The sequence below is a fragment of the Prionailurus bengalensis genome, chromosome B1, assembly GCF_016509475.1.
Source record: "Prionailurus bengalensis isolate Pbe53 chromosome B1, Fcat_Pben_1.1_paternal_pri, whole genome shotgun sequence".
Classification (NCBI taxonomy): domain Eukaryota; kingdom Metazoa; phylum Chordata; class Mammalia; order Carnivora; family Felidae; genus Prionailurus; species Prionailurus bengalensis.
Window position 1 is genome coordinate 26,575,559 of NC_057344.1, and position 25,959 is coordinate 26,601,517.

At 37.4% G+C, this 25,959-nt stretch overlaps 1 protein-coding gene across 1 annotated transcript; it reads left to right on the plus strand.

Annotated features, from left to right (window-relative positions):
• Nucleotides 1-25,959, plus strand: ERI1 (exoribonuclease 1). The gene is made up of 7 exons (XM_043560571.1): nucleotides 1-302; nucleotides 4,653-4,831; nucleotides 7,415-7,625; nucleotides 11,358-11,441; nucleotides 12,749-12,858; nucleotides 14,783-14,897; nucleotides 24,829-25,959. Exons 1-7 carry the CDS (start codon nucleotides 195-197, stop codon nucleotides 25,069-25,071), a joined length of 1,050 nt encoding a protein of 349 aa, XP_043416506.1. The 5' UTR covers nucleotides 1-194; the 3' UTR covers nucleotides 25,072-25,959.

Sequence of the window (25,959 nt, forward strand, 5' to 3'; positions counted from 1 at the left end):
ACTGCGCCTGCGCGGCGTGTGGACGCCACACGCTCCCGGAAGTGGGAGGTGTCCGCTCGAGTTTGTGTGGCCGCCGCCGCGGGAACGCGAGCCCGGTAATTTTTCAACGGAGAAAGGCGAGGCTTTCGCGCTTGGCCGAGTGAGAGTGAGCGAGTGTCGGGCTCCGGCAGCTCTCTCCTTACGTGACAGCCGGCATGGAGCATGAGCGGAGCAAACAGTCTGGCAGCGAGGCCGTGGCTCCCGCGCGGCTGGAGTCTCCCCGGTCCGAGTGTGGGGAGGAGCCGCGGAACCCGAATCCTGAGGTGAGTCCGCCGCGCCCGTTCGTCGGTGCCCGGCCCTTCCGGACTCCCGCGCCCCTGCCTTCTAGGCTGTTCCGCAGAAACGTCAGCCTTTCGACTCCCAACCCCGGCCGCTCCCCCTGTTCCCATCCCCGGCGCCTTTCCTCGGGTTGGTTGTCTCCAAGCCCCCTGTCGCCCGAATTATCCTCTGGCAATGTGATGTGAGGAAATAGTCAAGACGAGAAGTGTGTGAACTGTGGTTTTAGAAGTTCTGGGGGGAATTCTCTAGATACTCAGGGCACGCTGTTGCTGTAGTCATTCTGTCTAGCCCTTTTAGGTAGGTTATGTTTTTAAAACTCGCACCAAAGGCTCTAGGCGTGTCATTTCTAGGACCCGAAGTCCATTACCCGCCCCCCGCCCCCCAGCCTTAACGGAGGGTCATTGCGCCTATTATCGGAGCTTTTTGCCCATTTGCTACTATTTCATATAGATATTCTACACGACTGCTTTTCGTAGTGATTTTGACAACTCATTGGTAGAACCCCGTACGGAGCAGAACTGTAAAGACGTCCTCAAAACTTCCTTGTTCATCTCATTTGGCGGGTATACATTATTGGTGACTAGCGCTGCAGATTGTAAATAATCCTAATGCTGAAGTTGGCCCATTTCATTTGCGTAACGTATGTTGAGCACTTCATAGAGTGGGTACTTGCACGAGGCTTCCTTGCTCTTAACTCTTCCATCAACAGCCAGTTCTCCAAATAGCAGCTAGAATGATCTTTCAGTGACATGAATCTGATGTGTTTTTCCCCATCTTAGTCTTCAGTTGGCTGCCCGGCAGGACGTGGCTCCTGCCTCCGTTGCTGACTTCTTCCCTTTTGCTGTCACAGCCCTTAGCTTCATGGGTTCTTTTATGGTGGATAGTCTTTCTTCTTAAGGATCTCTGATGCTCCCTTTGTTCTGCACGACCTTCTTTTGGGTTGTTTGCATAGCTGTCCCATTCTCCTTAAGATACACATTCCGAAAGGCCTTGGATGCTGCCTGTCTCTAACGAACCTCTTTTCCACCCACCTCCGTCTTCAGGCTGAGATGTTGTCAATAACATCGTCATGTAAGTTGGCTTAAAAATAATTGGATGTACTTCACTATATTTTGAAAGTCTTCAAACTTTGAGATATAGCAACATAAGACTTAGGTCTGTGTTCCAAATTGGTTTTAGTGACTCATAGTTGTTAAAAACTTATTGTTGGATACTATTTTTTTTAATGTTTATTTATTTTTGAGAGAGAGAGAGAGAGAGAGAGAGAGAGACAGACCGTGAGTGGGGGAGGAGAAGAGAGAGAGGGAGACACGGAATCCGAAGCAGGCTCCAGGCTCTGAGCTGTCAGCACAGAGCCCCCCCATGCGAGGCTCGAACTCACGAACTGCGAGATCATGGTCTGAGTGGAAGTTGGCCACTTAAACCGACTGAGCCACCCAGGCGCCCCGTATTGTTGGATACTATTAACAGTTTTGTTTTCCTATCTCAGGCAAGCAAAGTATTTTGTTGGAACATTGCTAAATCCATTTTCATTATTCCTAATGTCAGTTGTTTTTGTAAACTGATAGGTATTACATTTTCACATTTTTAACCAAGTAAGTACAGCTTTAATCAGAACTCTTCTTTTGGAAGAATTTTAACCAGGCTAAATTATACTTCTAAGGTTTTTTTTTTTTTTTTTTTAGCTTGTAGTTGCGGAGGCTGTTTGTTTCGTAGGTAACACAGTTTTTTTGGCGATCATATATGAAAACATTTCCAAAATAACTATTTTCAAAATATTCTTGCCTCAGAGAAAAGTTTCTTTTGATAAGCAGTTATCTTTTTATCTCACTGTTAAAACCTTTTCTTTCGTGTTGAAATAACAAGTTGTGTTGAAAGGAAAACCTTTTAAGTTTCAAGCTATTAATCCCTTTCTCATCACAGAAAATGACAGCAGTTTTGGAATACCTGTCTTGCAAAAGAAAATATGTAAGTCAACTTTAAGTTCAAAAGCGTGGTAAGATAGTAAGCCTCTTTTTGGTATAAAAGTTTTTCATAGTCACTTCCCATACTGTATATGTTCTCTTATTTGAGATCATATAAATTGTACAGTCATTTATTTGAATACAGAAAAATTGCAAAAGGTCACAATACTTTGCAAGTGAATATTCCTCCCCATAATATGGAATCTGCCCACACTTTTCTCATTATATGTCTGGTACTTTATGTGACCTGTGACATAGACATTGGGGAGGATGTCATTGTCAATCTATTGTTTAGTAAAATAATTATGCATTTTACTAGATTTATAGTACATGCGGGTTTTTAATATTTTCTTTTACTCCTTAGTGGGTTGACTTTAGTAACCTTCTTCAGAAACCATTAGTGTAGACCTTAAATTTGGGAGCAGACACTGATCACAGAGAGCCAGACCTTCACGTGCTCTGAGCTTCATTGAAAGAGCTAGAGTTGGACCTGGGAGAGGAAGCAGATCTTCCTTTACAGAAATCATGATTTACAGCAGATTTAAGAGACCTTAGTGTTATTTTGGGTAATTTTTGTAGTTGCACTTTTAGATAAGAATTAAGCAAGTGAATCAGAGAGAGAACTTAGCCAAAGAATAAATTTGCTTAAATTGACTGAGCCATCTGTTTTGGTAGACAAACTGTTACTCATTGTTGACCTAAATTTTAACCCGACTGAAGATGAAGTTTAAAATTCACCGTAAGTTTAAAGACAAAGGATAAATTATCCTGATTAAATTCTAGCAATAAAGTAGCCAGGTATTGTAAATTTAATGTATTATTGAAAACTAATTACTTCCATAGCTTTAGTAAAGTTTTTTAACCATTTGTCAACAAGGAATTTCAATATAGTTATTCTTCAGTATATGGACAATTTACACATTGGGATTTCTGATCTCTTCCTCTGAAGACATAGGAATAATTCTTGAGTGCTCTAGCACAGTACCTAGCATTACATTTCTAGTAAATGTGTGTTGTATTAAACACACATTTGAGAGCTTTGAGCGAGAAATAGTCCCTGAATGTTTAGGATTAGTGCTAAGTCAGGGAATTTGGCCTGTCCATGGTTATCCCCTCTTAATCTGTAATTAGTTCTTATGGGGACAATGTAGTAAATTATGACTAAATTAACAGACTAATATGGATTAATGCTAAGTACCAAAGTTTTTTGTTTTTAATTAAGTTTATTTTCTTGTTACTGAGTGTTTTTTTTTTTTTTTAACGTTTATTCATTTTTGAGAGAGAGAGTGTGGGATGGGACAGGAGTGGGGGGAAACCACCACAGGGCTTGAACCCACGAACCATGAGATCATGACCTGAGTTGAACTCAGATGCTCAACTGACTGAGCCATTCAGGCACCCCAGTACCAAAGTCTTCTTGAAAATTCTGGAGCATACCTAATATTTGTAAAATTGCATGTGGAAAATTGTTAACTTATAAATGGAACTTTGAAACTAGGCATATTAATAACTTTGGACTACCTGTGGAGTGATTACAATTGAGTTCAGTTTTTTCTTAACACAGAGTTTGACTTAAGGAGAGGAAAGATTTATGATACACTAACTGTAGTTCTCCTGAATAATTGGTATACATGTGGGTTTGGGAAATTGTGTGTTTTGAAGCTGAATACATTTCCTTCTTTGCTTGGGGTTTTAAGAGATTATGAACTAGGTTTCTGTATAGTCCCTTTTGTTTTTATATTGGTCAATTCTGTTAACTTAGTGAAATGAAATGAGGTTAAAAAATTCTGAGGATGTCACTGACTTATACATGCACAATGTTGTAAAAGTTCTTTTAAAAGTTGGTTTGTTTAGAAATTTTAGAATGTTTGTGAAAAGGTCTGTTCTGTAGTCTATGATGGTAATAAAGTTCCCATTAATAGCCATGGTGGTTTGGTAGGTGGCATGGTGTTGGGAGCCCAATACACATAATCTCATTTAATCCTTATAATAACCTTGTTTAAATACTGTTTACCATTACCAAATACCAAATGCGACTTGGAATAGTTATTATTCTTTATTTTATAGATAAGGAAACTGAAGATCAGAGGCTGGTAAGTAACTATTCAAGGTCATGCTGCTAGTAAATGGTCAGCTGGGGCTCTGTAGTGAAGTGCTCCCAGCACCGGTGCTATTTTTATTTAGCTTCATTTCCTTTAAGAAATCTCATGACTCAGAAGAGAGCAGGGTAAATTGTATTGGAAACATGTCTTCTTTCTATGCACTTTTCGTTGAACATGTAGTAATGAATAGGCCTCAGGAGTTTGAATCTTTAAGATGTTTGTATTAATTATAAGCTTATCTATATGTATATATATATTTTTTTGGTAGAAAAAGCAACAATGTAGATTTGATGGCCAAGAAACCAAAGGATCTAAGTTCATTACCTCCAGTGCAAGTGATTTCAGTGACCCAGTTTACAAAGAGATTGCTATTACGAATGGATGCATTAATAGAATGAGTAAGGAAGAACTCAGAGCTAAGCTTTCAGAATTCAAGCTTGAAACCAGGTAATTAACAATAACTTTTTAAAAATACAGAAGTAGTATATGCTTATCCTAGAAAATCTTGAATACGCTGAAGAATTAGCCAATCATCTGTAATCCTACCATAAGGAGATAACCATTATTAACAATTCACATAGTAGCTACAATTTTCATTCTTATAAGTGAATCCTTATGTGCACCTTTGATTATTTATGTCAGTCTCTTGGCCAGTAGGCTAAGAGTGCTGAGTCGACAACCGTTGAGTATTTTGACAGTCTATCTACCAGCAATGTACAGAAGTAGCTATTTTATTATACTAAATATATTTAAAATTTTTTTAGTTGCTCATTTGGTTGATGGTTAATTACATCTTACTGAGATTGGATATATATATATATATATATATATATATATATATATATATATATATATTTTATTTTGTCCACTTGTGTTATTTTTATAAAGAGGGTTTCTTTGAAACCAAGTAATTTAAAAAAATTATTCACCTATCAGGAAATATGTTTTTTTCTGTTTTAGCTTTTAAAAATATGCAGAATGATAGCATGCATTATATTGAACTGGATATTGAATGAGAAAACAATGCAGCTTAGCCAACTCTGTGTGTGTGTGTGTGTGTGTGTGTGTGTGTATATGTATGTGTGTGTATCTTCTGTGAAGTGTATACACTCTCTGTGTTTAGTAAATTTTTGCAAAACAAATCACTTTATGTTGACTTGGAGCTTGGAGTAGGAATGAATGACCTTTGGAATGCAGAATTTTGGTAGTTAATTGTCAGCATCAAGAAAAGAATGGACCGCATGCGGTAGGTGAAAATGGTTATTGTTTCTGGGTCCTCATTATCCTTTTTTTCTTATAAGCAATATTTATCCTCTGTTTTAAAGTTAATTTATTTTTTTGAGAGTGAGATAGAGCATGAGTTTGGAGAGGGGTAGAGAGAGAAGAAGAGAGAGGATCCCAAGCAGGCTCTGCACCATCAGTACAGAGCCAGACGCAGGGAATGAATCCACGAACTGTGAGATCATGACCTGAGCCGAGATCAAGAATTACTCAGGTGCTCCCATTTTGGTAATTTAGAAAATCTCAAGCAAATAAACATATTAAAACATTCTGTCTTAAAACAACAAACTGGTTAATTATCAATATTCTCATGAAAGGATTCTTTTTCAGTGGTAGTTTGGGAAGGAAAGTAAAAGGTTAAATTAAAAAAAATTTTTAACGTATTTATTTTTGAGAGACAGAGACAGAGTGTAAGTGGGGAAGGGACAGAGAGAGAGGGAGACCCAGAATCCGAAGCTGGCTCTAGGCTCTGAGCTGTCAGCACAGAGCCCAAAATGGGGCTGGAACCCATGAATTGTGAGATGATGACCTGAGCCGAAGTCAGAGACTCAACTGACTGAGGGCCCCCGGGTGCCCCTAAAATTTTTTTTTTTTTTTAATTTTTTTTTCAACATTTATTTATTTTTGGGACAGAGAGAGACAGAGCATGAACGGGGGAGGGTCAGAGAGAGAGGGAGACACAGAATCGGAAACAGGCTCCAGGCTCCGAGCCATCAGCCCAGAGCCCGACGCGGGGCTCGAACTCCCGGACTGCGAGATCGTGACCTGGCTGAAGTCGGACGCTTAACCGACTGCGCCACCCAGGCGCCCCTAAAATTTTTTTTTTGATAGTTATTAGTGATGTGTCGAAAATACCTTAGTTGTCACTGCACACTGGCTACAATTTAGGTCCTTTTATTTTTACTGCCATTTTGTATTTGTAAACCATTAATAGGACTCAAACAAGTAATACTGAAGGAAGTCTGAGCACTAGTCATGACTTTTAATTTTTAGAAGAAGTGAAGTACATACTGTTTGAAGTACATGACCACCATTACCAATGATTGTTATCTACTTAGAACAATCTTTTCTTCACCCACCATTTGTAGGACATGTATTTTGAAAATATCTGTAATCTTCTAAATAAAATTCTATCCATGCTAGATTAAGAAACCTGCTTCCAATTAAGAACCTATTGAGTATGGCTGTTCTTCTGGACATGGTTTACACTAGGGTATCTTCCAAATGAGTTTTCCTAGCTAGTAGACATTCAACTTTATATGCAAGGCTCATAATGCTTTCTTATTCATATGGGTATTTTAGTTGTCTAACCTATAAAAACCAAAAAGAAAGATAGCATAAATATTCCATTTACCTGAATTTTCTTACTCTGAAATTTGTGTTTGGCCTGTAGAATAGTTCAACATTAATTTCAGTTGTTGTATTATGTATATCATTTTCGTATAAGGCAGTATGGCTATATAGGCAGTGTATGCTAACAAGGTGTATGGCTTGAAATACCAGTATAGGAGAAATGCTCTTATGTACTACAAAAATGAAAAGTTACTTCTGAAGGAAAATATTCTGTGTTACATTTGATTTTAATTCTTTGCTAACTTAGCATTAAGTCTTGCTTTCTTTACATTTATTCTAGTTAATATTTGCTAAATTATGCTGTGACTGCCAGTTCAGTCCTTTGCCAGCAGGTAAGAGTTCAGATTTTTGATTGTAAAACTCATCTAAGAGTTAATTTTCTTTTTCTTTCCTTAGAGGAGTAAAGGATGTGCTAAAGAAAAGGCTGAAAAACTATTACAAGAAGCAGAAGCTGATGTTGAAAGAGGGCAATTGTGCTGACAGTTACTATGACTACATTTGTATCATTGATTTTGAAGCCACTTGTGAAGAGGGTAACCCACCTGAGTTTATACATGAAATAATTGAATTTCCTGTGGTTTTACTGAATACCCATACCTTAGAAATAGTAAGTGAATTGTTACGTTTTGATTTTTCATTTTTAGCAGCAACTATTCTGGTGTTCTCTAGTAGAGCAGGGATCTCATTTGCTATTTTTTTTTTAACGTTTATTTATTTTTGAGACAGAGAGAGACAGAGCATGAACGGGGGAGGGTCAGAGAGAGGGAGACACAGAATCTGAAACAGGCTCCAGGCTCTGAGCTGTCAGCACAGAGCCCGATGTGGGGCTTGAACTCATGGACCGCGACATCATGACCTGAGCTGAAGTCGTTCGCTCAACTGACTGAGCCACCCAGGCGCCCCTCATTTGCTATTTTAAAGCTAGACTTAGAATTTAAAAGTGGGCTGTTGGCTCTTGTTGTGTACTATGTATCAGCTTGATTAATAGAAAAGCTGTAATGAAATAATTTCAGAGGCTACTTCTCTCCTTTTCCAGGAGCTAAAATTACATTGTTTTTTCTGTTTGGTTAGAACACATATCTGGCTGGACATCAGAATCTCTTAGGGAGTTAAAAAAAAAAAAAAATGCCTGGCCCTCATCCCAGAGATTCTCATTTAGTTGTTCTGTGGTGGGGCCCCTGACATCAGCATGTTTTTAAAGCTTCTCAGTTGACATGCAGTCAGGATTAAGAACCACAGCTGTGGACTCCTATAGGCTCTGATCTCTAAAAATGGCAAATTACAGAAATTGCCTTTCAACTTAGAACTGGCCATCTTTCTGGTGAAAAGTTTAGGGACATATGGCACTTGTAACCTTGGCTTTGAGCCATATAATATATGGGCTCTGTACTATTGGTTGTCACTGTCCTATTGGTTCTGGAAGTCGGAAGGAGTTCTCCAAAACACTAATATTTGCCTTGTAAAATCTGAGCAAACATATCATAACATCTCATCTATCTAAAAGTTACTTCTCTTCCATCGCCAGTAGCCACCAAAACGTTGGGAGCAAGTATAAAAGGCTTGTGTATAAAAATGCATACATTTTTTTCTTAGTGTTATTCAGAATCTCTTTTAGTTATAATCAGCCTGTTTATATAATTTCCTTGCCCAAGGAAGATTGAAGTCCATAAATTAAAAGGAAGAATGACTGCTACAACTGTAATAATCTTGCATAACTCACTAGGTTCCACTTTTTCTCTCTTACTCCAATTTACTGCTCTAGCCTTTCTCTTCCCTCATTGAGACATTAATGACTTACTGCTTTTTACTGTATTGTTCCCGTCACATACGGACATGTTATTTTCACACCATAAAAAGCTTTTACTCGATTCCACTTCGCTGCCAGCTACCCCATTTCTTTGTTCTTTTCTGGTAAATATCTTTGAGAAAGTTACATACTGCTGTTTCCTCCCATTCTCTCTTAAACTCCCACCACTGTGGGTTTAAGTTAGGTCTTCAATCCTATCCCTCCACTAGCATCATTTGTTAGTGTCATTTCTGACTCTCATCTAAATGCTGGTATAATTGACCACTCTGTCCTTGACATATTTGCTGCAGGTGACTGCCAGTACACCTCATTCTCTTAATTCGTCTCCATCCTCATTGGGCTCCCTTCCAGTTTCCCTTGCTGGTTCCTTCTTTTCTTCATAGCTCCTAATATTGGATGCCCCAGGGTTCAATCCTAGGTCCTGTTCTCCCTACAGATCCTCTCCCCTAATCGCATCTACTTTCAAAGCTTTTAGAAACTGTATGCTAATGACTCCCAACTGTTTATTTTCAACCTGGACATCAATCCCAAATCCAGGCAGCTTATTTAATATCTCTGCTTGGACATTTAAACAGACCTCTTAACATGTCCCAAAGTGAATTTACTCTCCACCTGTTGTGTGTTCAGCTTTCCCTAGCTTGAGTGATGGCAATTCTTATTTACTCAGTTCAGAAACCTTGGAATCATCCTGGACTCCTGTGTTTCTTCCCTTCACACATCCAGACCAACTCTGGTTTGCTCTGCCTTCAAAATTCATCCAGAACCCAGCCACTTAACTGCATTCCTGTGACTCTAGTCGGAGTCCCAATAATTTCTTGTCTGGATTTACTGCATTCACTATCAAACTGGTCTCTGTTTCTGTCCTTGTCTCCTAAAGCAAGTCTCAACATAGTGTGCGGAGTGATCCTTATAAAATAGAAGCCATTTTCCTTCTTTGGCTCTTTTCCATCTTCCCTTCAGTGGCTCTTCTTTTAACTCAGAAAAAAGCCATATTCCTTAACGTGATCTGGCCTCTCACCACCTCTGATCATGCCATATTAACCTGCTTGCTGTTTCTCAGAGATACCAGGCATGTTCTACCCCCTCACCTCCAGGGCTTTAGTTCTAATTCCTTTCTTCCAGAAGTCTTGCTGTTTATTCCTCCCTCCTACACTCCCTCTCTTCTTTCCAGTCCTTCCTTGGTTCTCACCTTCTGCATAAAGGTGATGATCTATTTAATAGTCTAGCTGAAACCATCCCCCACACCCAATTTTTCTGATCCTGCTTATCTGCTCTACTTTAATTTTTAATTCCCCTTATCATTTGATAACTTACTATGTAATCTGCTTAAGTGGTTGCTAAATATTTGCTCATCGAGTGCATAATTCTCTGTGGTAATCATTCTGATAGAAGTGAATGAAGTTTTTTATTAATGGTATATTTGATACTACCTGCTTGTATTGAGAAGGGAAGTTGCAGCATATTTTTGAAAGATTTTCATTGAAAATTATGAAAATATTGATACTTAAAAGGATAGAGCCTTCATTTATCTGAGAAATTCAATTAAGTGGACTTTTTCTTTCTGCAATGCATTTGGTAAGTAAAGAGCATCTAACTTTTAAAGTTCAGACATTCTTTGCTGTTGTTGAATGTTGCTCTTTGACAAGAGTTAACCTTTACAACTCATTGGCTTAATGTACTAATGTGAAGAAAGAATTTATTAGGAAATGGAACATTTTTCTTAATTTTTTGAGTCTTCTGTCACAAAAAAAAAAAGTCTTTTTCTCTGTATCTACCTAGTATTAGCGATTGCTGCCTTTAGGCTTCAAAATTGTCCTTAAGTTTTAAAAGTGACTTAGCATGTTCTTGTTTAGGGAGGCAGTGTTGGGCTAGAGGAGAAAGCGCTCGGAGGTCTGAGCTTAATGGTAACAGTACTGGCCTTATGAGCTCACAGACTTGTTGGGAGCAGATGAGAAGGCAAGCATGAGAGCTTCTCAAAGAGGATAAAAATGGCTACAAAAATATAGTATTCTTGCTCTTTAAACTACTACATCTCATGTAGTTCAATTTTGATTATTAGATTTCAGTTTAATGGAATCAACATAAAAATAAAGACTATTCAAGAGTAAATGAGAGAGCAGTAATCTAGAACTAATTTATTATAACTAAAGATTGGCATTTTTTTCAAAGAGTTTACTATTATTTAAAAAGCTGGTAGCATCTTGAAGTTGAGGTTGCATTATTAAGCTTTACAGTTTCAAATAGTACAAACAAAATTATCAACATTTTGCTTCTCAAGATAATGTGTAAACTGGTTTGAAGGCTTGCTTTCAGATACTTGTTTTATCTTAAAAAAATTTAAACTATGAAGCATAGTTAAAATTAGAGTGCTTTGGGAGTAGAGAATTATCCTGAAGTGGTTAAAATTCTAGAAAGGGTTATGTCATAAGCACCTATAAAATTATAGTCTCCTGTGGCTTAATATTTCATGTACCTTGTGTCATGTATCTGAAGTCATAGAAAATACTTTAACTTGCTCTCCTTTCCTTGTAGGAAGATACATTTCAGCAGTATGTGAGACCAGAGATTAACACCCAACTTTCTGATTTCTGCATCAACCTAACTGGGATTACTCAGGTTCTAATTCTGTGTTCTTTTTTCTAGAGTTTGAAAGAGGTTCTGAAATTAGGGTTGTATTTCATAGTTTAAAAAATTATTATTATAAACAACGTACTTACTTGATAAAGATTTTCCATATTATACTATGAAAAAAGTAGGAAAGCAAATTTTATACCTGGTAAAATCTTTCTAGCCTTTCCTCTTAAGGACTGGCAATGATGAATCTAAAGATTTAATTTTTTTGATCATTGGTAGAATAATTGTTACCATGCTGGACTTGGAAGTTTTAAAATGTATCTGTTTATAACCTGACCTTCTATATAGGTTAATGTTTTATTAGGTCTCTGATCTTTTTATTGTGTTGTAATGTGTTAGGGCCTTTGTTTAGTTAGTTCCCTTATTCATTTATTCATTCACTCAACAAATATTTGAGTGCTTCCTGTAGTATTTGCCAAGGTACCTGGGACACAGAGATAGTTAAGTCAGTCTCCTCAGGTCACTCGACAGTCTGTATTCAGGAGGACAGACAGACTAAACCAGTGAGTGGTGACAATATTGTTAAGACTAATGAGCAAGTCGTTGTTTTATCAGGGTAGTATGGGCATCTTACGACAGAGGGAAGGGAGGGCTGTCCTGTGCCAGACTTCCTCAAGTTAGTGAACTTGGGCTGAATCATGATAGGTCAATAGGCAGGAAAGAATGGCTGGGCATTTCATGTGTGCATGGTAGGACTGTCAGTAGTTGGGGATGGTCAGGTGTGCATGAGCTAGTAAGAAAGTGGTCAAAAATACAGCTAAAGTGGTAGAAAATACAGCTACAGTGGTAGGCGAGGGAGGCCAGGTCATGAAGAGTCTTGTGTGTCTTTTTATCCTGAAAGCCTTGGGGAACATTTGCAGGATTTTAAGTACGGAAGTGATGTGACGATCAACTGAGGAAGCTCAGTCTGGCAGCGGTGTGTTATCTGTTGTGGAAAGATCTGAGCTTTGAGATAGGGAGACCGTGTTGGAGGGCTGTGGCTTGTAGCTGGGAGATTTCCCTTTTCTCCACTCCGGAGAATTAGTCAGCCACTAGGTTGAGGCCTTAAAAAAAGGAGAACCACTGGGGATGATTTTAAATCTTCATTTGGGGAGGATTGTAAACAATCTTTAATTATCTTAAAAATGCAATGTTAGGTGGATCTCAGCCAAGGAAATCACGTAGAATTTAAAATATCATAGATGAGACTTTCTCTTACTGTTCCTTTCTCTTCAACGTTTGTGTCTGAGTATTTGTAGGACTACGTGTAGCTACTCTGATTTTTATATATTTTACTTTTATATCCTCAGGATCAGGTAGACAGAGCTGATACCTTCCCTCAGGTACTAAAAAAAGTAATTGACTGGATGAAATCGAAGGAGTTAGGAACAAAGTATAAATATTGCATATTGACAGATGGGTGAGTATTTAGCAAAATTATCTTTTGTAATTTTCTTTTTAAAGATAAAAGATGTTCACGTTCAGAATAACCACAAAAAGTATTATTTACTGATAGTTCTGGGGTCTCCCACAAGAGACCATATTTTTCTTCTCACATTCTTATTTCTACTTAAACTTTGAATCCTAGGGACCAAAGAGAGGAGGGAAAGCAATGGTAACAGTCTAATCCAGGACTAGAAGACTAGGGAAGGATAAGTGTTAATGTGTAAAAGTAAAATGACCTTTTTATCGTGATACTTCCTTGCTCAAAGAAGTCCCAAATCTTCAGTCTGGCTTTCAAGCCAGACCTGAAGCCTGTGTATCCTAATCCACCTGCCATTCTTTTCCACTGTGGTCATGCTGGCCCATGAACCATATGGTGTGTCCTTTGTGCACTTTTTCATGCTTTTCTTCTACTAGAAGGCTCTCTTCCTTTGCTACTTTATTAAGCCCTTCTGTTTTACTATGCATACTTCAACTCATAGTGATTTTTGGTTTTTTTGGATGTCTCATAGGCTTTATATATGTACCATTTGTGTTGGCATCTAAATATTCTGATAGACTTAAACTTTATTTATGTAAGACTTATGTGTGCAAGGTGATTAAAAATCCTTTCAGGGTAAAGACTTGGGCTACTTGATATAATCTTCCATAATGCTTACTGTAGTCTGAACTCAACATTTTGTGTGCTCAAAAGCATTTGTTAGATGAAAAATTTAGAGGGAAGATCAGAAAGATTAAAACAAGGATTACAGGCATTGTGCCAAGGCAGCTCCTAAAGGATAGTGCTATTAAGATTGAAGAAGAAAGTCCTAATCGACTTCTGTTTCAAACTGTGGACAGATTGCACACTAAAATGGAGATGTCACTTACATAAAGGGTTTAGTGACCCTTACATAGGAAAAAAGCACTGAGTGTAGTCATATTATAATTGTGTTTAAAAGTAGAAATTTGGGAAAATGTTGATGGACCTCTTTAGAAATCTGTTGATTTTGAATGTGAATGAGCAGTGTGCCTGCCAAAGTATATAGGTGTTTCTGTCGTAACACAGTATGTGTGATTCTGTAAAAACCTCACATTCTGGGACATAGCTCATACCTCCAGAAATAATTTGGACCACGCAGGCAAGCAGTTCACATTAAGTGGAAGTTGCCTCAGAGGATATTACAAATGCACAGAAGCAATAGGATCCTGGGGACAAGCACTTGTTTTTTAATTTTTTAATAATATACTTGAAAGTACTGTTGGCAGTACAGCAGCTGAGTTGAGAGTTTTTTCTTTCCTGCTGAAGGTTATAATTTCTACAGCTATTGTCCCGATTCCTTTTTTTCCTAGGAAAAACCATGTACAAACCAACACAACGTCCATATTGTACAATCAGTATTTTCCTACTTAACTACATAAGTTGATTAGTGTTGTAGAAACATATGCTGTAACACAATAAATTGTATTCTAACCCCTGAATAGCTACTTTCTTCTCTTTAAAATATTTTGTTCATTTGTTTTGTTTCAAAGCACACCCTCAAAGAACTTCCTAATATGATAAACTTGCCATTAAAAGTAAGCTTAGCAGAATTATTTTTGGCTTATGAAAAAATAATTAGCAACATAGAAGTCTGTCCAAGTAATCAGAACCATGAAAATGGTCATGATGAGCCTAGTAAGAATTAGTCAGTTTGTGAGAAAAATTTAATATACCTGACTTGTACTTTTCTTTGTTTTTTTTAAAGTTTATTTTTCAAGTAGTATTTTGGAGGTAGAGAGGTTAATTTTGTAAGTTTGATATATGTGAATATCAGCAAGAAAGGGGATGTGTAAATCAAAAACAAATAGAATGATTTTACTTGTAAGAACAGTATGGTATTTATTTCATTGTTTTTCACCCCTGTTTTTGATTTTACAAGTTCGTGGGATATGAGTAAGTTCCTGAACATTCAGTGCCGGCTAAGCAGGCTCAAATATCCTCCTTTTGCTAAAAAGTGGATCAATATTCGAAAGTCATATGGGAACTTTTACAAGGTAAAAATTTTCATTTTATTGATTATATTGCTCTTGATAAACTTACTACATTTTGCATGTACATCACATTGTGATTTACTAGGTGCTTTTCACAGGAAAAGGCAATATACCTATGTTACTTACTATCTAAACATGAATATGATCATGATCTTATGAATTTAGAAAGTTGAGCTGTTTTTCTTTAAATCTGTTACCATTATTTAAATAGGTTAACTGTATATACATGCTCTTCAGTAACAGAGGTTTGAAACTATAGGGGTATTTAATGTGTGAATTGTTTGTGGAACAAATGCTCCCCACTGAATTTTAATTTTATCAGAGTTAATGCATAGGTGTAGTGTAAATTTTTAAAAATAGTATTACAAGGCTTATGACAAGTGGCAGTCATCCACTCTGGCCCTTACCGTCACTGGTTCCTATTCTCCTAAGGCAGACAATTTCAACTTTTTGTAGCTCTTTCTTCCAGTATTTACCTTCATACTTCTAAATGATAGGTTAATGCTATTTGTTGAATTTTCGGTTTGAGGTATCTCTTGAGTTCCTGCAATGGAAGATGAAGATTTAGCTCTGTGAAAAATCCACAGTACCTGCATGTCCTTTCCCCTCTGTGTGTCTTCCTAATTAGTTACATTATCTTTGTAATCAAATTATTACTAGGTGCTTCTGTTCTTGTAACACTAGAGACTTCACAACTTCTCCCCAGATTTAACAAGTGCCTCCTTCAGTCGTTATCCTATTACTTTCCATTCAAACTGTAGACTGCTCCCCAGTACTCAGAACACTCAGGTGCCCTCCAGTGTTCGTTCTCTCTCTCTCTCTCTCTCTCTCTCTCTCTCTCTCTCTCTCTCTCTCTCTCTCCTTTTTCCTTGGAGATTACCTGCCTGGAACTTTTAATCCTGTTCTAATTTGAACTTTTTGTTTTTCAGGCTTTTTCTAAAATCATCCTAGGAGATTTTTCTTTTTCTTTGCTTCTCTATCACATGTAAGACCTTGTGCTGTCTTCTTTCTTCCTTTACAACCTCATTTTGATGAAGCACATCCTAGTTTCATGAGAAAAGGGGCTTTCCCTTAAAAACATTTTTTGTGGTTTTGACATTTTTTAAAGCTGAGAAGTGTACATACAGAAGAGTGGAGTTTTTTTAAAGTGAAATCCCTTGTAACTTCCGCTCACTCAACCCCTTTTCTTCTTCCCAGAGCCCCTACCCCACAGTCCATACTTTCATGGAAATCATTTTCTTGTTTTTCCTTACAGTTTTACTGTTTAAATATACATCCGTTATACTTTTGCCTGTTTTTTTCAACATGTTTTAACATCGTGCTGACTGTATTGTTCATTTTGCTTTTTTCCCCGGCATTATGTTTGAGATTCATCGATGTCATGTATGTAGCTGTTGTTAACTTTATTGCCATGTAGAATTTCATTGTATGAATATCAGGAGTTTGTTTATCTGCTCTATTTGGCTGGTCATTTGGGGTTTTTACGAACAGTGATGCTATAAACATTCTTACGCATGTCTTCTGGGGCTTCTTTGCGGTCATTTCTTTAGGGTATAAACCTACGAGTAGGATTGCTTGTTGTAGGATATGTGCATCATTGATGTTAGGTAATGCAAAAATAGTTTTCTGAGGGGGTTGTACCAATTTGCACTCTCCCCAGAAGAGTAGATGAGTTCATAATTGCTCCACGTCTTTGCCAGCATCTGGTGTTGCCAGACATTTTAAGTGTTTATAAATCTGGTGGATGTGGGATGCCATCTCATTAAGGTCCTAATATGCATTTGTTTAATTGCTTCTCAGGTTGAGCTTGTTTTCCTATGATTATTAGCCATTTGAATTTATTTTGTAAAGTTCCTGTTTAAATCTTCCCATTTAAAAAAATTGAGTAATCTGGGGCGCCTGAGTGGCTCAGCCAGTTGAGCATCCGACTTCAGGTCATGATCTCGTGATTTGTGGGTTCAAGCCCCACATTCTGCTCTGTGCTGACAGCTTGGAGCCTGGAGCCTGCTTCAGATTCTGTGTCTCCCTCTCTCTCTTCCCCCTCCCCACTCACCTGCACGCCCTCTCAAAAATAAACATTAAAAATTGGGTAGTTCTTCTGTAACTGTAGATTATAAATTGTGGTTGTGTATAGATATTTATTTTGGATACTAGTCCTTTGATTATATTTGGTGTTTTTTTACTTCTTTGTGAATTTAGCTTTTCACTCATTTTACGATTTTTCAAAAAAAACTTTTTTTATGGAAAATTACAAATGTATACAAAAGTTGACAGGTATAATGAACCCTCGTTACCCAGTTTTAATAGTTATAATCTCATGGCCAACCTTGTTTCATCTGTATCTTCACCTGCTTACCCCTTTCCTTACTCTATTGAAGCAGATCTCAAACTTTATTTTCATTTGATCTGTAAACATGTTGTTACGTAATTCCAAAAAATAAGGAATTCTTTTGAAAAGCATAACCACCATACCATTATCACACAGAAAAACCAACAGGAATTCCTTAATGTTCTCAAATAGTCATAAATATCATAGTTTTCTTTTTAAATTTAGTTAGTTTTTTAAATTGAAACATAGTCGATATCGATGTTATATTAGTTTCAGGTGTACAACATAGTGATCGGATAGTTCAGTACATCACCCCCTGCTCACCATGATCTGTGTTACCATCTGCTAGCATACAGGCTTATTACAGTGGTATTGACTGGTCCCCGTGCCGTGCATTTCATCCCTGTGACTTCCTTTATGCTTGGGAGTTGGTACTTCTTAGTCTTCTTCACCTTATTTTTTTCTTCTACCTTTTGTGTTTTGAATCAGAATAAGGTCCACACATTTATAGTTGGGTGACATGTCTCTTAAATTTTTTAATCTCTAATTAAATTCCTTTTCTACCTGTTTTTCTAACAATTGTTTTATTTTATTTTTAAGAAACAACCATTTGTTCTGTAGGTTTTCCCACTGTCTGCATTTTGCTAATGTGATAATTCAAATGTGTCTCTATGCTCCGTGTTTTATGTAAATCTGTAGGGTCTTGGTCATCTTTAGGCCCCCCCTTTTTTTTTTTTTTGCTATACCTCAGGTGACAATGCATTCTTATATTAGGACATCTTTCTCAAACCTTTATTTATTCCAAGGATAATTATTAATAATTTAATAATTAATTAAGCCATAACAATTTTTAAGTCTGCATAAAAATATCTATTGTTCACAATACATTAGAGTGTTCAGAAAGTTGCAGATATATTAAGGCAATAACATTGCCAGTGCTCTTTTTTTTTTTTTTTTTTAAGTTTATCTTTGAGAAATAGAGACAGAGTGGGAGAGGGGCAGAGAGAGAGAGACACACACAGAATCTGAAATAGGTTCCAGGCTCTGCACTGTCAGCACAGAGCCTGATGTGGGGCTTGAACTCATATGCTGTGAGATTATGACCTGAGCTTAAGTCAGAGGACCAACCGAGTGAACCACCCAGGCTCCCCACTCTTTTCTTTTCAATACATTTTTTAAAGTTTATTTATTAATTTTGAGGCAGGGGAAGGGGCAGAGACAGAGGGAGAGAGAATCCCAAGCAGGCTCTGTGCTGTCTCCACAGAGCCGAACGCTGGGCTCGAACTCATGACTGTGAGATCATGGTCTCAGCTGAAATCAAGAATCAGATGCTTAAGCAACTGAGCCATCTAGGCACCCAACCAGTGCTCTTTTGAGTAGAGAATAATATTTCTTTGTGGATCTGTATATGTTGACCAGTTTATTAGGCTGCTCTTTTCTATGTGGATTTCTTCTGTTCATAAATTTATTGACTGTGATGCCAATTAGTGTAAGTTGAAGAAACTTAACATTTATCTTTTTAAAATGTTTCCTTCTCTGCCGCCCCCCCCCCCCCCCCCTTATCCAAGCAGGCCTAAAAGTCTGAGCACAAATTTTTACTATATAGGAGTCTAACAATGTATGGTCTTTGGCAAGTACAAAGTATTCTTTTTTCCAGGGGCACCTGGGTGGCTCAGTTGGTTAAGTGTCTGACTCTTGGTTTCGGCTCAGGTCGTGATCTCATGATTTATGAGTTCAAGCCCTGACTCAGACTCTTCACGGACAGTGCAGAGCCTGCTTGGGATTCTCCCTCTCTCTCTCTGTCCCTCCCCCGCATGTGTGCTCTTTCTTCCTCTCTCTCAAAGTAAATAAACTTAAAAAAAAAAAAAACAAAAAAAAACAAGTATTCTTTTTTTTCTTTTTTAAAACCAAAAATTACTCTTTATCCAGCCTTAGGAGTGGAGATAGATCTCTAAATTTGAAATTAATCTCTTTCCTTTTCATAAATTAAAAAATTCATAAGGCAAACATAATACTTTTCTGTTTAATAACTGGCTGAAACTTAAAGTGGGTTTGAGTTTTCTATGAGTAGGCTGAAACAATATGGATACAAATACAGCCTACAGACACAATTTTATACAAGATTTTGGAAAATAAAAAAGCTTATTTCTGTGTGGCATGATCAGACTCAAGTGTAGGTTTAACTCACAAAATTATGCAGACATGTTAGTTTTTAATTTCTTTTGTAGTTCTTTATACACATTAAATGTCATTTTTGAAATAAAAGGATGAAGCACATTGGTAAGGTGATAGCTGTTTGTTTTCGTTCTTTTGTTTTTGTCTTTCTTTTTCCTGTACAAATACTCAGTTCTGGTTAGGATTTGAGACAAGCTTGCATGGATTTCGTATTCCACTGAAATGAGACAGCTTCTGCGCTCGCTCTTCATATTGTTAAATAAGAAGAGGTTTATTACTCACACGCATAAAAGGTTGAAAGCTGCAGTGAAATATTCGTTGCTTTTCTGTGAATGACTGGACCCTCTTCTTTGGCAGAAATCCACAACTATTCTTTTTTTCTTTTTAAATTTATTTATTTTGAGAGAGCACAAGCAGGGGAGGGGAAGAGAGAGAGGGAGAGAGAGAATCCCAAGCAGGCTCCTCACTATCAGCACAGAGCCCGACTCAGAGGTTCGGTCTCACAAACTGCAAGATCATGACCTGAGCCAAAATCAAGAGTCAGACGCTTAACCAACTGAGCCACCCAGGCGCCTCTAAATCCACGACTGTTCTAAAGGCAGATCAGTAAATCTCTTCTCTAGTGTACAGTCAGACTGTACATTACAAAGCTCTTTTCAAAGTGAAGTTCTGTGGCTGAGCAGAAGATTCTGAGAAAGGGTTTTTTACCTAGTCACCCTCTGGTGTTGAAAGGGAGGAAAAATACTGTCTAATTTTCTACAATTTGTCCAGATGGCTTACATTAAGTCTTAAGACTTGCTAATAGCTTTTCTCACTGTCAAACCTAAGCAAAAGTGTGAACATTGGCAGTTTTTTTGCAATATGATTTTCCCAAAGATTCACTTTTCCTTGAAATCCAAGAATCTTACCACTTGAAGTTAAGGGTTTTCTCCAGGGTCTTACGGGTACTTGTTGAATTAGTTTATGTGATGAAAATGTCTAGGCTAGTTTCTGCAGCTCTTCTGCAAACCAGTCAGCAATTTCTGGCCTACCACTTTCCTGCCATTCACCTTCCAAGTCAGTCACCGTGCTGAGAACTTCTTGCCAGGCCAGAGAATGCGTGAGGTTTATGTGCTCTTTACCCAGGTTCTCACACAGCTCTTCAGTTTTAGACAGGATTGAGTGAATTGGCCCTTGTTTAATAGAGCTGATAATTTTTTTGGCACAATCCCTGATTTTTCATGTTACCTCTGATTTATTTTGTGGTAAAATAGGCATAGCATAACAATATGCACCATTTTGACCATTTTAACTGTACAGTTTAGTGAAGGATGGACATTCATATTGTCATGCAGCCATCACCACCATCCATTTGCAGAACTTTTTCATCTTCCAAAACAGAAACTCTATACTTTTTAAACCGTGACTCCCTGTTGCCCCTTCCTCTAGCCCCTGGCAGCCACCATGCCACTTTCTCTGTGAATTGTACCGCTCTAGGTACCTCATATAAGGGAATCTTCAGGTATTTGGTTTTTTTTGTGTGTTTTTTTTGTGACGGGCATATTGCACTTAGTGTAATGTCTTCAAGGTTCGTGTGTGCTGTGGTAGGTGTCAGAATTTCCTTCCTTTGTAAAGCTATGTGATAATTCCATTGTTTGAGAAGTTCTTTCCTTTTGAAGGCTGAATAATATTTCATTATATTTTTAGACCACATTTTGTTTATCCATTCATCTGTTGATGGACAGTTGGGTTGCCTCCACCTTCCGGCCATTGTGAATAATGCTGCAGTGAACATGCAGGTGCAAATAACGGAGTCCCTGCTTTCAGTTCTTTGGGTATATACCTAGAAGTGGAATTAGATCATACAGAAATTCTATGTTTAATTTTTTGAGGACTTCCCAAATGGTTTTCCGTAGTGGCTGCCCCATTTTACATTGTCACCAGCAATGCACAGGGGTTTCAGTTTTTCTGTATCCTTGCCAGCACTTATTTTCCATTTTATTTTTTTCTCTTTTTTATGTTTTTTATGTTCTAAGCCAGAGAATATAGAGAGAGTGTGCACGCTCCATTGGGAGAGGGCTAGAGAGTGGGGGGTGGAGGGTGGAGTGGGGGGTGGGGGCAGAGGATCCAAAGTGTGCTCTGCGCTGACAACACAGAGCCCGACAGAAGGCTCGAACTCACAAACCCTGAGATCATGACCTGAGCCAAAGTCTGACACTTAACCAAATGAGCCACCCAGGCACCCCTCTTTTTATATTTTTAAATGATGGCTATGTAATGGGTATGAAGAGGTATCTCACTGTGGTTTTGATTTGTATTTCCAGAATGATTAGTGATGTTGAGCAGTTTTTCATGTGCTTATTGGCCAGTTGTATGTCTTTGGAGAAATGTCTGTATGTCTTTTTGCCCATTTTGAAATCATGTAATTTTTTTTTTTTATTGTTGAGTTTTAGGAATTATTTGTATATTCTGGATATTAATCCTTTTTCAGATCTATGATTTCCAAATATTTTCTTCCATTCTGTGGGTTGTCTTTTGCTATTGATAGTGTGTCCTTTTATATACGAAAGTTTTAAATTTTTATGAAGTCCAGTTTATCGAGTTTTTCTCTTGTTGCCTCTGCTTTTGGGTGTCATATCCAAGAAACCATTGCCAAATCCAATGTCATGTAACTTTTCCCTTAGGTTTTCTTAGAATTTTGTAGTTCTGACTCTTTCTTAGGTTTAGTCTTTGATCCATTTTGAGTTAATATTTTGCTAGTGACTATACTGAATTTGTAGATCGTGTTAAGTATTTCTGATTATTTAGCAATATTAAATCTTTCAATTTATGAACATGTCTCCCCATTTAATGTATGTTGTCTTTAATTTCTTTCAGCAACATTTTGTAATTTTCAATATACAAGTCTTTCACTTCTTTGGTTAAACTTTTTTATTTATTTTTTGCTACTGAAATGGAATTTTTTTCTTAATATCCTTTTTGGATTGTTCATTATTATTGGATAGAAATACAACTGATTTTTAAAGTTTATTTATTTTGAGAGAGAGAGAGCACATGCAGGCATGAGCAGGGGAGAGGGAGAGGGAGAGAGAGAATCCCAAGCTGACAGCGCAGAGCCCTATGCAGGACTCAAACTCACGAACCGTGAGATAATGACTGAAATCCTGAGTCAGACACTTAACTGTCTGGCCCCCCTGGGCTCCATGCAACTGATTTTTTGTGTGCCGGTATTGTATCCTGTGACTTTGCTGTCTTTGCTTATTAGTTCTGACAGTTTTTTGGTGGAATCTTCAGAATTTTCTAAATAAAAGATCACGACACTTGCAAACATAGATAACTTCTTCCTTTCCAGTGGAGATGCCTTTTGTTTTTTTTTTTTGCCTGCTTATTCTGGTTAGAACTTCTGATACTGTTTTGAATGGGGAAAGTGGGCATCCTTATCTTGTTCCTGATCTTAGAGGGAGAGCTCTCGGTCTTTTCACCATTGAATATAATGTTCACTGTAAATTTTTTATATATGGACTTTGTTATTTTGAGGTAGATTTCTTCTCTTCCTACTTTGTTGAGAGTTTTCATCATGAAAGGGTGTTTAATTTTAGCAAATGCTTTTTCTGCATCAATTGAGATGATCATGTGTTTCTTTTTCCCTTCATTCTGTTAGTGTGGTTTGTTACATTGGTTGATTTTTGTATGTTGGACCATCCTTGCTTTCTAAGACTAAATCCCACTTGTTCATGGTGTATAATCCATTTAATATGCTGTTGAATTTGGTTTGCTGGTATTGTTGAGGATTTTTGCATCAGTATTTATAAGGGATATTGATCTGTAGTTTTCTTGTAGTGTCTTTGTCTGGCCTCCATATCAGGATAACGCTAACCTCATCAAGTGATTTAGGAAGTGTTCCCTCTTCGGTTTTTTACAAGAGTTAGAGAAGGATCAGTGTTAATACTTCTTTAAATGTTTTTCAGAATCCACCAGTGAAGCCATCTGGTCCTGGGCTTCTCTTGGTTGGGAGTTTTTGATTACCAATTCTGTCATCCTCCTTACTTATTGTAGGTCTGTTCAGATTTTCTGTTCCTTAACAATTCAGTCTTGGTGGGTTGTGTGTCTAGGGATAGTCCATTTCACCTAAGTTGTTCAGTGTGTTGGAAAAATTATTTTTGGAAGCACATTTTCTAGGTGATATTTAGTGAAAGGACCAGAAGGTGATAATTCCAGCTAAGGATAATTAATGATGTTTATCATGGTTCTTTTATATCATTTACTTTGTGATTCTCCCAATAACCCAATGAGTAAACAGGATAACTATTAGTCTTACTTTATTTTTTAAAGTTTATTTTTGAGGGAGAGAGCGCACACATGTGAGTGGGGGAGGGGCAGAGAGAGGGAGCAAGAATCACAAGCAGGCTCCACGCTCATCACCTAGCCCAACCTGGGGTTTGATCTCACGATTGTGAGATCCTGACTGACCTGAGCTGAAATCAAGAGTCAGGTGCCTGACTGAGCCACCCAGGTGCCCCTACTCTTATTTTACAGATAAAGAAGCTGAAGCCCCAAGATGTTTAGGTGACATAGCTATACAGACTACAGAATGTAAAACTTAACAGATCTTCCCAGTAGTGATATACAGAAGGTAGAATGGTGCTTCTCAAAAGTGGAGGGGCATATTGAAATTTGGGGTGTGGTGAGATTTTTATATTTATCAAATATTTAAATAAATTTAAATATTTATATTTAAGTAGGCTGAAAAGTATCACATGATAATGTCTTTCATTCTTGATCTTCATCATTGTTTTTTTAAGTTTATTTTTGAGAGAGACGGAGACAACGTGAGTAGGGGAGAGGGAGAGAGAGAATCCCAAGCAGGCTCTGTGTGGCCAACACAGAGCCCCATGTGGGGCTCGAACTCACAAAACCACAAAATCATGGCCTGAGCCAAAACCAAGTCAGACACTCAACTGGCTGAGCTACCCAGCCGCCCTGATCTTTATTGTCTTTAGTCATAGAAAGGCTAGATTTTTTTCAGTGTATCCACTGAAGGAGTCTATCAAGTAAAATAACACATTGCGGTAAAATACCATACAAAAGAATATTTGAGTTCAAATGGTAGAGCTTTAACTTAGATGTCTAAAACAATACATTTCTCCACCTCTGCCCCCCTCCCCAGGGGAAAAAATAAATAAATAAATAAAACAATACATTTCCTTTCATAAATGATTTGTCAAATTACAAAACTAGATTCTTTAGATGTCTTGAGGATTCTGTTTATACGTATTTTCATCTATAACTTCATTTTTTTAAGCTCTGAAGGTTTGAGTTATTTGCTCCATTTAACCAAGAGTATTTGCCCTTTGCCTAACTTTAACTATTACTGTTAATTTTCAATTTCTTATTTTTCACAGTGATTTATAGAATACTAAAGAATTATTTACTAAGCTATTTATTTTTCAGGTTCCTAGAAGCCAAACCAAATTAACAATAATGCTTGAAAAGCTAGGAATGGATTATGATGGGAGGCCTCACAGTGGTCTTGACGACTCTAAGAACATTGCCCGAATAGCAGTTCGAATGCTTCAAGATGGATGTGAACTCCGAATTAATGAGAAAATGCATGCAGGACAGCTAATGAGTGTGTCTTCTTCGTTGCCAATAGAGGGCACTCCAGCTCCACAAATGCCACATTCTAGAAAATAACAACATTTTTGCCCTTTGCCCATGGATCATTCACTCTAACTGGAGTTGCTACAAAGAGGTAGCAGATGAATACTTATTGAATTAGTCATGCAGTGCAAAATTTGAGCACCTTAAACATTTAAACTCTTACTACAGTTACAGTTATATATAAATGTATGTGAACAGATTCTGTGGAGAGGGCGTATTGAATTTTTTTTGTCACCAGCACTTTTAATATGAGCAGTATTTGTTACACAGTAACAGTTCCTGCTTAGAAGTGAATTTTGTAATTTAACGTGTCCAAGATGTGTCCCTTTTGGTTTTAAAATGCGAACGCTTTATTGGCTCTTCCCTTGAATGTCCTATCTTACTGATGTTAAAATATATAATGTATTTCTACATTAACATCATTAGATCAAGTCATTTCTTACAGTGCAGAAAAGATTGGAAGGCCTTATCTAGCCTTTGGGTTTTAAGAATATCATAGTCCTTTTGATTTTTGAAATCTATATGTGAAGTTCACCTGTGCATAGTGAATTTCATAAGGTACTTGGTACACATACCTGCCCACATTTCTCTTCAGTTTATAATTGGAAGACTTGTGTGTTAGATTATAGGGCCTTGTTAAAAGTTCAGTTACTGGTGAGATTAATGGAAAGTCAGAGGAAAATACCATTTAAAAGAGTTTAAGGGCTGTACCTCAAACTTTGTAACATATAAACATATCAGTGGGCTTTTTTTAACTTGGTTTTTTGGTTCCCCTCCCTCTTGTGACATATATCTGCCCTAATTCTTAAATCTAAAAGACCATGCTTTGAAATAGACTAAAAATAAGGGTCACCACTTAATTTTGCATTTGTATTCAACACTATGAGTAAGGTTAATAAAGTCAAATAATGGTTTTTAACA

What these genes read in the sequence shown, in the direction of transcription:
- ERI1 (XM_043560571.1), top strand. Translation starts at nt 195, where the DNA reads ATGGAGCATGAGCGGAGCAAACAGTCTGGCAGCGAGGCCGTGGCTCCC. An exon ending in TATTGCATATTGACAGATGG is followed by an intron (nt 12,859 to 14,782) that starts GTGAGTATTTAG and finishes TGATTTTACAAG; the next exon opens with TTCGTGGGATATGAGTAAGT. An exon ending in CATATGGGAACTTTTACAAG is followed by an intron (nt 14,898 to 24,828) that starts GTAAAAATTTTC and finishes TTTATTTTTCAG; the next exon opens with GTTCCTAGAAGCCAAACCAA.